This window comes from Strix uralensis, chromosome 5 (assembly GCF_047716275.1).
Source record: "Strix uralensis isolate ZFMK-TIS-50842 chromosome 5, bStrUra1, whole genome shotgun sequence".
Classification (NCBI taxonomy): Eukaryota; Metazoa; Chordata; class Aves; order Strigiformes; family Strigidae; genus Strix; species Strix uralensis.
The window spans coordinates 26,322,693-26,338,406 of record NC_133976.1 but is presented as its reverse complement, the minus strand read 5'-3'; the positions used below and the strand labels follow the sequence as shown (position 1 = coordinate 26,338,406).

The window sequence follows — 15,714 nt, the reverse complement described above, 5'->3', positions numbered from 1 at the left end:
ATCCCCAAGCCATTGAACTTGGCAATGTGAAGGCCATTTGAAGCTTCTGTGTGTCTGGGTTTTCATAGCTGCATTGAGGTCATTTGTTGGACCTGCATACCTTTTCATTCCCCACTATGTTGGATGCTGAAGCTCATCATCCTAGAAGAAGGAGGTTGTTTAATTTCCATAATCTCTGTGTGGTGGTCTATTATTAAGCTCAGTCTTTCTATGGACATTTTGCAGTGCAAAGTGGTAAGCTGGAGTTTATCTATTACATGTTTTCTTTTTAGTTCACTTTATATGAAAAGAGTAATGCAATACTTTCAGACTAGCAGCCAATCTTGAGCTGTTTCCTCCTACGTTATTCTTTCAACACAGTAGAAGACAGGTTTAACATTGTAAAACAGAAGCATTTCAAAGTATTTCCAAACATTTTTTAGCAATTGCAAACAATTATTTAAGCAATTCTATTCGGTTGTCATAACATGGCATATCTACACAGCCATGTGCCCTAAGAAAACGATTTACTTTTCATTTAACCCATATCCTTCTCTTTTCCCTTTCCCCTTTCTAACCTTCCTTCAAGTTTTCTTACTGTCTTTCTCATGTTGGTAATGTGAAAAATTAACTGAAAATAAATAAGTTCTCAAACATTAACACTTTTCTAGAAGTACCCTCCCCTGATTCAGTTATGCAGAACTGCCATTTTTATGAGATATTAATATTAGCAGCTGAAGGGTAAAGATGAGTATGGTAGAGTCAGCACAGCAAGATTACTCCACATCTGTGCATTTATTTCTATAAAAAAAGACTGTAAATTTTATACAATCTCTACTGTTGTCAAATGATAAAAAGTGTGTAGAAAGGATGTGGAAGGAGGGAATTAAAAAGAAGTAAAAGCAAGATGACAATATCCTTGCACTAATACTTAATCTACCTTTGTTAAATTACTATCATGTACCTAATATAGATTACAGTACACAGTATATAATGGTATCTAATGTATGCTATATCATAATACACTATAATCTAATATTTTCAGGAATAGATCCTTTCCATTATCTCAGTCCTTTTGTCTGTAGCACGTCCTCTAAGTCTGATTTGAACTGAAAATGTTTTTGTTTTCTGCAACAGCCAAGTCTACTGCAAGGTCAGGTCTCAGTGTCCACAGTAAGTTCTGGCAGTCCTTTGCCACACAGAAGAGAGCTCATGCTGGAGGGAATCTGGGATGTGTGTTTGGTTCAGATTTGTAGGGATTTTGCTGAGTTACTACTGGGCAAACACTCTGAGTAAAATTCCTGTTGCAAGATACCCTATTACTGAGGAAGAGTAGGAAGACGAAAAATAGCTGGTTAACGACTAGGAGAGTGGGCAGGCCAAGAGCAATCCATCAGCTAGACTGTTCATATGTCTAGGCAAAAATATTGAAACAATACAATAATATTCAGTCTATGGTTTTAGAGCTGCCTATAATCAAATAATCCTATCAGTCAGAAAAACAATGCGAGTTATAATGTGGATGGGTTTGCTATGGGATGTGAATGTATCTGTGCCTACTTTGCTGAAGGAAAAAATTGTTTCACATCTCCAGAAACCTGAATTTACAGCAATTCATTTTATTAGTGGATGCAAGAACGTTAAACACCTCATAGGCTGACTCAAAATGCATGTGAAAGGAATAGCTCTATGCACTCTTTGAAGTGCTGAATCTTGGCGAGTGTAAATTGGGTCACCACCTGGATGTGGACCTTTGCCCAGATCCAAATGTAGGCTCTGTCCTTGCAAGAAAAACAGTAGTTAACATGTTTCTGACATTTTGAGGGGGAACAACCTGAGTCACTTTGATTGAGTTATGTTTGTAGAGCTGCACTGGCTGCATTATCTGTCTCCTCATTGCTCCCCAGACCTGAAGTGAATCACAGAAATCTTCTAGATGTCAGAGTACTAGAGCAAGTAAATTGCTGGATAAGACTATTTGTGTAGGTCAGGGGAACTTAGGTGATTAATAAGCTGTAATTAACTGTCTCAATGCATTCTTGAGGGAGCCTAAATTTTGATTTTTAATTTTTTTTTCTATTTCCACTGTGCTCCATCTATGTGCTAATGTGATCTCAGTATCGGCCAAAGCAAGGCTTCAGCTCAGTGTCGCTTATATCCTGTGCAGTAGAATAAACATCGTCACTAAGCACATTATTCAGTTTTCAGAAGTAATTAGTTAGTTTTTGTGAGGGGGGCCTTGTTGAACTAGTGGCTGCTTGATTACTTTAACTGAATAAAAAGGACATGCAGTAGTAAATTACTGCAGGCAGGCTGTTGGAGAGAGCGGGGTGAATTCTAACTTCAATCTGCTCATTTGGCACTAACTGCATGCAATCTGTTTCTGTCCATGTGTGAAAGCTACCTGCATGCAGTCTGCTGTTCAGTAAGCCATCAAGCTGTAAGGAGACTGCATTTTCAGTCTGCTGTGCACCAGAAGGCAAACCTTTATTCAGTATCTTTTGAAAAAGATCATGATTAATAAAAAAATCCATGAAATTCACTTCTGTGATTATAACAGCAAGTGTGCTGCAAATTCATTAGAGTCAATTCTGACCCCATTATAGTTTAGAAAATAAATGACTAGATGGCCAGATTTGTAGGTGTTCTAGGAAAACAAATTTTCCTGTCTTACTCCTGTCTCCCAGCTGTGTATATTAAATGAGTATCTGGGGATATATAAAATTTAGTGCTGGACATAGCTATTAGACAGCAAGGAAAATATTCTTATTCAAAGGTTCTTTTGAATGAAATGTGTATTGATTTTCAAAGGCAAATCAGTACTTCATTACTTCATTCTTTTCATGGTAAGCCACAGTGTGGTAAAAGGGAAATATAAATGATAACCAGATACTGTCTATAAATACATTTATCTTTTCTATTTTGATACAGTCTTCACTGAGTGCATTGTCCAAGAAACTTTAATCTCGAATGATGTTGACCAATTTCCTTTTAAGTATTGTATTTTTTACTGAAGCTTTTAACTGAAGAGGAAGAAAGGAGAAAAAAACCCACCACTTCTTAAATATTCACATTCTCTCACTCTCTTTCATACATATAGAGTAGAAGTCACAGTCTTCCCTTCTGCACTACCATAGGCTTATATAGCACCTTCTGAATATAAGTAGCTTCAAATTGAGTTACAGATAGTGTGGAATGGAGACCTATCCATGCACTGTCCATCTGTCTTGGACATTTGCACTGAGACTTTCTCTAGTGTCATTTACACATTCTTAGTTTTAATCCTCATATTGCTTTGTGTATGCAACACACTCTAAACTTTACATAACTAATAAATTTTTCATAAAATACTTCCTGGTTACAGTTAGAAAGAGTGAGGAGGTGAGGAGCAGTAGTCGCTGAGGTGGCCTTCCACAAAATGGACATCCCAGGCTCAGGTCTGGCCCCATGGCAAACCCCTGTGTCCCTCTGACCGTCTATATCGGGGTGATATTTTTCAGTGCAGACTGGGTATTGAGCAGACAAACCATTTGTATCACTCTCACTGGAGAGCAAGCATAGGTCTTTACACCAGGGGTATTGCTTTTTGAAGAGGAGGGTGTTTGGCTCTTGGGACTTGACTTGAATGACTCGGGTGTTCAACACAACTGCTCTCAGGATCTGGCCCTGTGTGTTCCCCGAGACACCATTAAAGACAGCCAACATCAAAGCACATGGCTGCACGAAGCTGGCCATGTGCTCAGGCTCTTCAAACATGTGCGTCCGTGCAGACTGTAAATATGCAAAGAGAAATACCTCCTGTTGTCCACCAGATACAAGTGTGCTTTCCATTAGAGTGAAGACTCCACACATATGTAGAATCTGTCACTACATGAAAGGCAGGAACTCGCTGGGGTTTTTGTCATTGTCTGAGAAAACAGTTTCAGAAGTCTTCCACTTGGTGTTTCTGAGCCTGTATTAGTAGCTTTCTCAATGTTCCCCAGACAATATATGGCTCTGATGTGTATTCCAAAACCTAGTATGCCACGGAGGACAATTTCTGTATAAAACAGTGTGTGCACTAATTCCTTAAACAAAAAACTTTTTACTTAACCCTGCAGACAACATAACTTAAATAAACTAATGAACTTTTCTGGCTTTTTTTATGACTATATTTACTCCATGTATTTACTTAGTTTTGTTTTTGTCCACTCTCCCAAGGTAACAAAGCTCTTGAAATATTGCTGTCACTGATGGCTCACTAATACATTTTCAGTCCTTTGGGCCAATTTAAGCTCAATTTAGACTAAGAAAGGATTTCCAACCTAAGACTAAGATTGGACTTCCAACCTTCCAATGTTTTGGGGTTTTTTTAACAAGAAGAAGAAAAAAGAAGCAAACTCAGTGCTCCTATTGAACTGGACTTGCAGAACTTAGTTCTTTTGCATCCTGTTTGGCAGTCACCAACTTGCTATTCATAATGAATATTTTGCTGAAAAAAAAAAACAGTATTACATTCCTTTTCTCATGTTCAGGGAATTGCAGGAGAATCCAGAGCAATTCAAGGCAATTAGTTGGGAAGAGAGAGATTTAAGCATCTTGAGGCCTAGGAAAATACACCATGTCCAAGCAGTGTAACTAGGATTCCTTATGCATTGTGTAGGCAGTGTTAGTGAGGTAAATCTTGCAAAGAAAGATTTAATATTTTTCTTAGTAGAACATCTGATACAACTGAGGGAAGAAAGCATACACAAAAAGTGTCTGGGTACAACCCTTTTTAAAATTTGAAATAGAAGAATTCAGCTTGTAAAAAAGATTCTACATGAGCCAGCACAGTGATCAGGAAGTCAGATGTATTGCTCCACAGAAAATCATATGGAAAGGAATGTATCTTAAGTGTACCTTTCTCTGGGAGTTACAGGAGAGCCTGTCCTCCACTTTGAATTGCCACATGCTCTCTCAGGGAGTTAAGTACCTACTTTACTCGGTCCTTTCTCACGTAACAGTTAACAGGGAGCTTGGTGGTGCTCCCTCCATTCAGTTTCACCTTCTGTTCTTTACACACATCTAGCCTGCAGATGGAGCAGGTTCAAGGATCTTTGTAAATCAGTATTTAACTGTATGTACAAAGCAAATGCAAGCAGCTTCCTTGGGAGAAACTGAGACAGAACTGCCTGGAATAGTCTATAGCCCACTGACCAAAGGGAAGATATTGGGAACTTGAAATCTCTGCTGCAAATTAGTTAAAAGAGGGACTTTAAATTGTGTTTGCTTTGTCACAGGGAAATGTTCTACCAGGGTAATACTAATGTTTTGTGCACTGCACATTACCAGTGGCATGTACTAAGAACACCTATCAGATCAAGCACTGTTGGCAAAGGGATTTCTGAACTGTTAGGGCTCAAGGGGCTGACTAACAGCACTGCTGAGCTATAGGTGGTTTTGCCTATGCCCACTAGAAGAAACTTAGGCACTTAGGAGGGTGGTGGCAACTGAGTGAGGGTTTTGAGATGATACATTATAGGTGTGGGGAGTGTTGGATGGAGCTCCAAGTCATCAGCCCAAGCTGATGCAGAAAATAAGAGGCAGAGTTGTGAACTGGACCCAAACATCCTAAATCTCTCCTTGGAATCTTAACCTCAGTATGCCCCAAGCCCTGAATAAAGTTAATAGATGTTCTTGCAAAATCTACAGGATTTTGTGCTAAAATTACCTTTGGTACGGTACACCCTGAAACACTGAGTTCAAATCTGAACAGCCTTGCTTACTGTGAAAAGCAGCTTTAACAGTAGCTTTAGCAGATGTATAGTTCACTGGACCGAGTCCTTGGCTAACATATGTTTTTTCAATGCATTGCATCCATTGTCAGAGTATTTCAATTTTAGAATTAATGAATGAATAGTAATGCTTTTCAGAGCATTTTTTCTCTCATACCTTTTCGTAGTTTCTGAATGTAGTGATAATTGTTCAGTCTGAGAAGTTTTGCTGTGTTCATCATGTCTATGATATAAAGGTCTTAGTCAAAAATCAAAGGGACAAGGCTAGAGTTCATGCACATCTTGCACATAAGAAGGTGTAGAGTATAAATCTCTCTGCAATGTGAGCTGTGCATGCCATATACCCTGAGCATGGGAGAGTAGAAAAGAATGCTCCTTAAAAATAGCCACAAGGCTGTGGGGTTTCCCAGCTAATATAGTACATTTTTAACTAATTCCCAGGGAAAACAGCCAGGACCACATCAGCACTTTGTTTGAGAGAGAACCACAAATACCTGATAATTCTTTTTGTTATCACTAAAATATTTACTTCTTACACTGTCAAAGCACATGGTTGGCTCAAGATATTCCTCATTTTCAGATAATGGGCTTGGCAAAATTCAAGTCAATCCACATTCAGAGATTGCACTGGGAAAAGATGCAGGGAAAGAGGAGAACTAGGTGTGAATCCAAAACTGATGCAGCTCTTAAAGTCTCCATGTCAAAATTATCGTCTCACTTTTTAAACTAAAAAAACAACAGAACATAAAATAGTAAAATGTCACTTTTTATCTGCTGTTCCTTGTTCCTGTTTTATCTTCTTTTTAAGGAGGAAGAAACACTAAATTCTTTCCATTCCTTTTTTTCTCACTTTGTGTTTTTAGTTTATAAAACACACAAGCTGGAAATCGTCACTGTTCTTGATTGGAAAAAATATAATTAGTTGCATTAGGAAAACATGTTTGCTAAGAAAGCAGTTGAAAAATCCATGCAGATGTTAGCTTAAAATATTGGAAAAAAAAAAAAAGCTGTAACTATCTTTAGGTACAGTCTGAAATATTTTCCAAAACTTATGTTTACAATATTTTATTCTTAATGAATTTGGGTTTGACATTCAGCTGTCTTACTTCGACTAATTCTGTTACGTCTCTGAGCAGTTCAGAATCATAATTCACAAGTCTCTGCTAGATTAAGAGCCATGTTTTTTAGCCCTCATGAATATTTTTGTTCTATTGTTCACAAATACAGAACTTTGAACTATTGACTGTTTGGGAGCAGGAAGGCAGACAGAGAGTCTAACTGACATAATGTGCGGTATTAAACATGACGTAAAATGGAATTGAACCAAAATCCTTCATAGATTGAAAGGATTCTTTTATATTCTTCACACACATAAAAGATACTAAAATAGTGGTATGAAACTTACAATATTTTCTCTGTGTAAGTAGTGCTTGTTTCTCAAAACAGTTTCTTAGTTTTCTGTAAGGTTAACATTCTCTGCAGAGGAAGCCATTTTGCATCTGCTGTAGTGTCAATATTAAATTTATTTGTCCATATTATCTGTATGTGCTTTGAGGCAGTTGTCTTTGTAGAGAGTAACCTATGGGGATTTTCAAAGCTCTTTAGCAGATAGATAATAAAGATACTGTGTAGATATTCCAACACTGTTTAAAGCATATGGCATTATTACCAAAAAAAATTTCTATGCAGAGGTTTGTGATTGAGACAGAAAAATCCTGCAATTCATGGTATGCTTGTATTCTTAAGGCAAAATAATAAGATTTATAACAACAACATGAATAGTGCTAGTAAGAACTTGAAAGCAATTTATACTGATGGCTGCACTTTGTCCATATTTCAAACTGTTCTCTGATGTCTCCACCATGCCTTGACAATATGGCCAGTATCTCAGCTTTTCATATCATTCCCAGTCTCCTACTGATGTCTGTGCACTGCATGTTCCAACCCTATGTGTGCCCAGACTCCTTTTCTAAAGTGTTTTTATGGTCCCTACCAGATCCATGTAGGACTGATCATCTCATATTCTTTTAATGTTTTTTGTGACAGTGCCTTTGGGGTCATTGGGGAAATATTATTCCATTTTTGCAGATGGAACACATTTGTTTCCTCACAAAACACAATGGTGGCAGTTTCTTTCCTTTAAAACATAGCTGCAACACATGGACATATTACTCTATCACTTCAACCCATTAATCCTATATTCTCTGTTTAATGGGTTTGTGTGTCTTTTGATGTAGGCAATGTCTTCATCTATGTCTTAGTGCTTGATGAATAATAATAGGTTTTTTTTCCCAGCCAAAAGCAGTAGTGAACTGAAATTTCTTCGGAGACTGCCTCTCTCATTGTGAGAGCTTTCTAGAACTATTTTGTACACTCATGAGTTTCAGTTCAATCTAGTTAATTTGGATGTTGAACCTCTGAATCTTTGGAGGTTTATCTATCACTGAATAATGCAGACGGACAGAGGGAGACAGTTGAATAGAAGTCAATATGCCAACTGTTCCTTCATTTATTACTGCCATATTAATAAAGTTGATAGAGTGGAACTAATCCATCTGCTCACAATTTATTCCCTAGCAATAAGATACAATTTCACTATTTCATGAGCTCACTCTTTGACTAATTTTATTAGAATTCTTTCCATAGCATCATTTTTTCACTTTTCATCCAGTTTTAGTTATGTGTAAAATAGTAGAAAAAGATGGACTAAAGAGACATGAAAGGATTTAATGAGAAACTTGGGTCAGCTTAAATAGAACCAGATCAAATAAAGTTAAGTCAGCAAGCCTACAAAGGCTAACAGAAAAGCATTCAAAATTACTTCTTTCACAGGAAGCTTTGTTCTGTCATGTCTAAAATGTAAACAGGCAAAAGAAATAAGGCAGCCCTGGCAGCATAATAAGATGAGGAAAGACTGTGGTGCCTCAGGGGATGTGGGTGGGTGACTTGCCAGGCTGATGGGCAACAATGGGCAGAGGACTGCAGTGTCAGAGCTCAATGGGCGGAGAGGCCTCCTCCCTTCTTTACCAAGAACTAGTGAATGAGGTTTATCTCATCCACTAGTTCCCAGACACATGTGGGCTCTGGTTGTTAAAAAGATGCAGGATTTTAGCTATGTGTTGGTTGTATGCAGTGCTAAAATGAATTCCTGTGAGCTTAGTTATTTCTATTGTTTAGTTTAAAACAGTCTGATATGCTGATCCCTTATGAGTCTGGTAGGGCTAGTCTTCAGCGATTTGGGCTGAGTGCAATTTCAGATGAGTAACTAAGCAGAAATCACCTGTTTTCAAAGTGTTGAGCCCACCATTCCCAATGATTGTTAGGGTTTTAATACAAATGCAAGAAGAACTTTTACAGAGAAAGCTGAGTGTAGAGCCTAGATACAGGCATCCTGTGTAGGAGTTTCCAAAGCATCTAATTCATTAACATAAGTCTACTTCCACTGAAAATGATAGTTTTAGCAAGAGCCTTTAATGGACAGAGTTGGGTTATTCCAGAAAAATTCTGAAATTACTACCTTTCTATTTTAAAATGCCTTTTTGAGCTAACAGGTAGCAGCAGCTGTAGATGCCAAAAGTAACTTTATTTTTATTATATGTGGTGTTCTGTCACTGCTGGAGCACTGACCATTCAAATGAACACAGATCGACAACTTGAGCCTGTTCAATATGACTTTTCCCAGGAAAGTCGTGGGCTTCTGACCTTCTCTTCTTTCAACAGCTTCCAGTTTGGTGGTTTATGGGGTTAATCTGTAGGCAATTACTGCCATTTCAGACTAATCATTCTTTCATTAGGGTGGAGGTGGTAAAAAGGTACAACAGCAATTAAAAATCCATTAATAGTTAAATTAGATCTCTTAATCTAAAGCATAACTGCAACTACAATGGTATTATCTATATGACATTCATTCCATGATATTAGTTGCATGAGTGTGGATCATCTTTATAATGCTTTGGTTATCTCTCTCTCTCTCTCTCACACACACATCTATATGATTTTAAAACTGATATGGTTTTGTTAATATTTATGTACACCTGAATGAAACTATGTATGTATATGGATATAATTGAGAAGAAATACAGTGTGGTTATTAAAAGCTGAGATACCAAATTCTTATTAAATCAGACACCTAGACTATAAATAAATGAAATAATGTATGCATTAATAGCTTTACATTAATAATTTGAGAAAACTGTAAAGTAGCAGGCACAAAAATCTGTGTGATCTCTTAAAGGCTAAAACTTTTATGAAGGATCAAGTTCACTGTAGTGTGGTCTAAACAGAAACAATTCTCATTTCACACAGCAGATGGACTCCATAAATGTTCACTCTCTAAGTATCAACTGATATTGAATGAAAGCTGTCGAGATGTATAGAGGAAAGCTTTATACATCTTTTATTTGGTAGTGTCCAGAAAATCTTCAGTAAAGATAAAAGAAAGTTTACTAGTGAAATGCCAAACCAGTCTTATAAAGACTCAATTCTAACTGTGCACTGAAGTACATAATGCAGGGAGATTTTTCTTTGATTCTAGTCCAGACATTTCAAGGGCTTTTTTATGTCTGCCTTCTAAAAATGAAGGTTTGCAGGGAGAACAGACACAGAGCAAGAGGTATCATTTAAGTTCAAATGTCTGGCTCTCATCTTTGCCATGAGTGATCTTTTGTAAACATACTTAAGAATGCAAGATGTTTCATCCTTGGGCAAGGCAAGAAAGATTTCATGTCACTACAGCACCTGAAGAAAACTTTAAAAAATTTGCAGATGGTTAGAAAAGCCCTTAATATGCCATACATTGGTGGAGCTGCAGTAAATCTGTAACTGTCACATATTCATTTTGTACATTATATTAAACATGCCAATGATGATAAAGGATTGGTTTCCCACAAAAGTGAAGATGAAACAAATAAGGCTTGTTCAGTAATTCACAAACTCTCATGACCATTTAGTTTTAGCTGTGAATTACATATTAAACACAAGAAGTGTCCTTTAAAATTCATGGTTTGCATACTCTGAAAACACAATGAAGTCAAAGGGAATCGGTGATGTAGTTTGACCTGCATATTGATTGTGATTAGTAATAAACCATCCACATGAAACTTAATGATATTGTCCAAGGAATGCAATTAAAATCAATTTTTGTTTGTTTAAACACATACCCTGGGCAGAGGTATGAACAAGAAAATCCCTGTTAAGTTATTTTATGGCACTATGTTGAGAGCAATAGCAGCACATTCAGGAATTTTGGACTTTCTTGTGATGTCCTGTGCAAATTGTTTTACTGCAAGGTAGGAGCTTTCTGATGTTAATGTTAGTTGAAGTAATACTGTCAAATAGCTGTACAGTGTGTCCAGACCCAGAGGCTCCAAGACAACATCACAGTTTAACGCTAGAAGATACCATGCCATTCATTTTGTTCTAACTGCTTTCCCTAGTTTTAGAACATTAAGCAGAGAACAGGATAAATGTACAAAAGAACCGACACATATCTACCATTTCTCTGACTTTTTGTGCATTTTGTGCAAAAATTACCTTAACTCTTTGAAGTCAGTGGGAAGATTTTTTTTACTTTTTTTTCCACCATGGAATTTAATGAGATCAGAATAATTGTGAGACAACTACCTGACTTTGGTTTTTGATGGCATAATCAAGACCCACCAGTATTTACTAAATTCCAGGACAGATTAATATCTCCATCTATATCAGTGGCACATATCCTACTAACTGTCAAGTTTCACCCTGGACATAACATCTTTTGCTCATTGGTCCAATTCAAGCGTAGCATCCTAGATGTAGCATAATTTCATGGAAGCAGTGAATGATATTACATGACAGTTGCCAAATTAATTTTAGTATCATATTAGAAAATAAAAATAGAAATCTGCATACTTCAGTAAAGACCAATGAAATATTTTTTTTTCTTTTTGGAAAAATTACATTTTATATTTCTTTTTGGTTTCAGAAATACTCCTTGTCGCAATGAACACACTCCCGTAAAAGTGTGTTTCCATTTGTGTTGTTTGTTTGTAACTAGTTAGTAGTACTAAGCATATGCAATTCTTTAAAAAAGCGAATTTTGAATTATTGGACATTACCATGACTAATATTCCATTTAGCCAGGAAGGGCCACAACTGTATTTTTCATACAGTGTTTAAAAATAAAAGCACATTAAGTAACAATTGCCAAGGTTAAATTTTCATAATATTTTCTCCTTTGTCATAAAATGATCTTTTCTACTACTTTAAGTCCCAGTTTTATAGCTTTTTAGTTTTGGTGAAAAAAACCACCTCATTGTGTTCTGGTGAGCTTCTCACAATATAGAAATGAGGGTAAGACAAGGAAATATGAGGTAGTAGATGCTTTTTCTTGAGATAACTCTGATCCCAGAATGCTCCTATTTTCTGATGAAAAAACTGGCAATAGCACCAGTTTGGGCAATGCAGTATGGAGGATGAGTATTTTTACAAAGTAATTTGAAGAGACATTAATCTGAACTACTGTAGATATATGCCTCTAAATAGTTCCAAACTCTTGTTACGGTTGAGGGAGAAAGGCATTTTTAGGATGTGATTCAATCTGTCCTGAAGAGCACATCTAAAATAGATTAAAAATGTGTCCTAGGACTGTTATTTCTCTGCTAGTAGCTCAGTCATTTTCCCCTTGAAGTTTTTCTATTTTCTTTCTCTTTTCCTTTATGTGTCTGTATCTCCTGAACATAATTTGGGGCATTTCATCACAGAAACATATTCCATATGACTGAAGATATGTATACAAAACTGCTAAGGGCAAATAGGTAGAGATTGTACGATAACTAGAGACAATATGACATTACATAAACGTTATATATATGTTTGCCTTAATACATTTTCTTATCTCTTTAGCAAATATAGTATCTTGTACATTTACTGTGGATTGGGATAAATTATTACAAAACCATTATCTGAATGGAAAAGGGGTTCTAAATTTCATATTAAAATACATATTGAAGAGCAAATGATGAATGAATTGCAGAACCAATCCCAAATAACTTTTTTCCTCTTTAAATATCCTTGAAGGCATTTCAAAGTCACATGGATGGGTGCAGTGCTGTCATTTTCACAGATTTCATTTTAATTCAGGACTGTGGTTCTCGAATTCGTCCAGAGGAGTCCTGTGGCTTACAGCCTCTGTCTCACGAATACCTCTCAGCAATTTCACAGACGATGTTTAAGACCTGTGAAGCTGGAGACACAAAAGGTTTGTACTTAATCCTCTTTCTTCTGAAAATTAACTCACGCACCTCATCAAAGTAAAACTAGAAACGTTTCCTCTTTTCTATGGACATGCACTAACCTACACACAATAAATTTGCCTAATCACTTGTAATAGTTACAGATTTCTAAAATCAAGTTAATTAGTTTATATGATAAACTTTTGTTTAATAAGTTTCTAATCAGTGATCCACCACTGCTTGTGTTATTGTCATGTAGCCTTTAAAATGCATTGAAATATTTCCATCAAAACCATTTAAGAAAAAAATGCTTTATTCTAAGTGGAAGGGATTATCTACTCAAAATAAAAATCAGCTTTAGAAAAAGAACACATTTTGATCCATTTGAATTTTTTATTTCCACTTCTATACTGGAAACGTAAAAATCATTTACAATTTCAAACAGTAAGGTATGTGTTTTTACATATATTGATACCTAAAACCAAAGATGGACAAATCAAACATTAAACAATAACCAATACAATCAAGACATCTCTTTTTTAAATGAGAATCCAGATTATAACAGTCAGACAGGTATTCATGTTTAGGTCATGGCTGCATGAAGATTTATGCAAGTCTATAACAAATCTGAGTAATCCACAGGACTACTCACAGTCTTATTCATAGCTTAAATTGTTGCTGGATTAAACAATAAGTAATTTTGTTCAATTCTTTATTAGACAAAATTAAAATAACCCAACACTCTATATGGGCCACTAACACAACTGTATTTTTTATCTTGCCATAGACAGGAGTAGCTTCTCACAGCAGTAAATGTGCACAAACTCATGGAATAATCAATACAAAGGAAAAGGAATGTGGGAAATGCCTGAATGCATCACTTCATGTGAAACAGAGATGTATATTAGTTTTGTGTTATATGAAGGGAACACATGAAGGAGACACTGTTGTACATAGAAGCATATTTTAATCACACAGCAAGTTGTGAATCATAAAGAAGCACAACCCATCCTGTGCTACTATACCAGGACTTGAAATTCCTGACTGGAAAGCCCAAACCAAATCCACAGAAGAGTCCTTCCAGGGCAGACAATCTGTTTCTCTTGAATAGTGCATCTAGCTAAGTGAAGCTGAATATAAAATCTTTTACAGTGTTATTTTGACTAATATACACAATTAAAATGGAAACAAACTTCAGGAGATGTTGTCTCCAAGAACAAGTATATTAAAGAGGGAAGAATAATTTCTGCTTGTAAAGTGAAGATTGCCAAGAGGTGTCTAGTGAGCCTAGAACTGGGGTTTGCAGTATCTGGCAACAAGAGGCTGTGTAGTTTTGATGTACTTCACAACTTTCAACTGGAACTGGAAAGCATGGCGTTTTGTAGAAAATCATTCCAAATTTGTAACAACCAAATGATATCCCAATCCTGGCAGTGAACGTTTTCCTGAAACATATGGGAACAATTGCAAATTCCCAACTAAAGCAGCAACATCTCTTTTACTTAAATAAGCTAAATTTTCAGACAAACCAAGCAATGTCATTTCCTCTCAGAAGAAAACTCAAAACTTCTGCAGAAGTAAGGCAGCATCATACACTGTTCTGATTCAAGAGAGCAGCTTAGTTGTATAGGGATACTGGTGTACCATCACAGCTAAATGCATCTATGGCAAAAGCTTGTGTTTGTGAGCCGTAGGCAGAGGGTGAGGCAGAGTAGCAGAGAGAGAGGTGAAACCTTAGTTCCTCTGACATTGATGGTAAAACTTAGAAGTCTGCTTTGCAGTTCAGTGCAACCAGGATTTCATGCCTCATTTCTAGTCCTTTGATACAGTGCAGGGACATTAGCTCAAGGTCTAACCAAAGGCAGAACTGGCTTTCTCCTGCCCTAGTCACCATGACATTATTCTTTGGAGGAAGTTCAGCATTTTAGCAAATATGCACTTAAGTTACGCCATTTCTTTCCCTCTCTCATTCTCTCTTTTTTTTCCTTTTTTTTCTTTTTTTTTTTTAAATCAATAAATACAGATTGAAATATTCAACAAGAGAAGCTTCTCTCTTTCCATCTTGATTAGCTCATGGAATGAAATTACGATTTTTATAGCAACAAAAATCCTTTTTCCTTCAGAAAATCCCCTTTGACTCAATGAGGTTTGAACCACGCTATCATAGGAAAATTAGCTCTTTGTTCAGTATTCCAGTATGATCAATAATACAGAAGTCAGAAAGCACTAACTGTGTGTTTGGGTCCTCAGAGAGAGAAACAGTTGATAGAGATGATGAGAATCCCAAATTTTGCTAAATGCCTGCAGGTGAATCAGGCTGCTGCAGTCTGTGGAAATTTGGTTTGCAGACAATTACAAAATCCGGTGGGTAAGAGATCACAGCTCCACTTCTAATGTTCTGCCTTGCTGCTGTGACATGTACATTTTAGTTGTACCCCTCTTTCCAAGCTTTCTAGAACTGCATCCAGTTTAACATAATACTGTAGGAGCTTCCTCTTTACATTCAACAGCTATCTGGATTTGGGTCCAGATGAAACATAAACTGATGTTCAACCAAATTAGTGTCTCCTTTGGTTACAAGGAGTAAATTTCAGTTTGGACATAAGCCTGTAGGCCTAAGGCCATTTATTCTGTAGCATCAAAATCGTGTCCTTTTAAAAATAATTTTAGTTTTGTTTTTCATAAATGCAGCTAAAAGCAAAAGGAAAAAATATTTCTATAGCCTATTCATAGAGAAAAAGTTTTTTAAAAGTCTTAGGGTGCCAAAT

At 36.5% G+C, this 15,714-nt stretch overlaps 1 protein-coding gene across 3 annotated transcripts in view; it reads left to right on the top strand.

Annotated features, from left to right (window-relative positions):
• Positions 1-15,714, top strand: part of CPED1 (cadherin like and PC-esterase domain containing 1) — a 153,882-nt gene that overhangs the window by 113,606 nt on the left and 24,562 nt on the right. For all 3 annotated transcript variants that reach the window (XM_074870180.1, XM_074870181.1, XM_074870182.1), the window contains one exon: positions 12,855-12,972. In XM_074870180.1, coding sequence (XP_074726281.1) covers positions 12,855-12,972 — 118 coding nt within the window. The remainder of the gene's footprint in view (positions 1-12,854; positions 12,973-15,714) is intronic.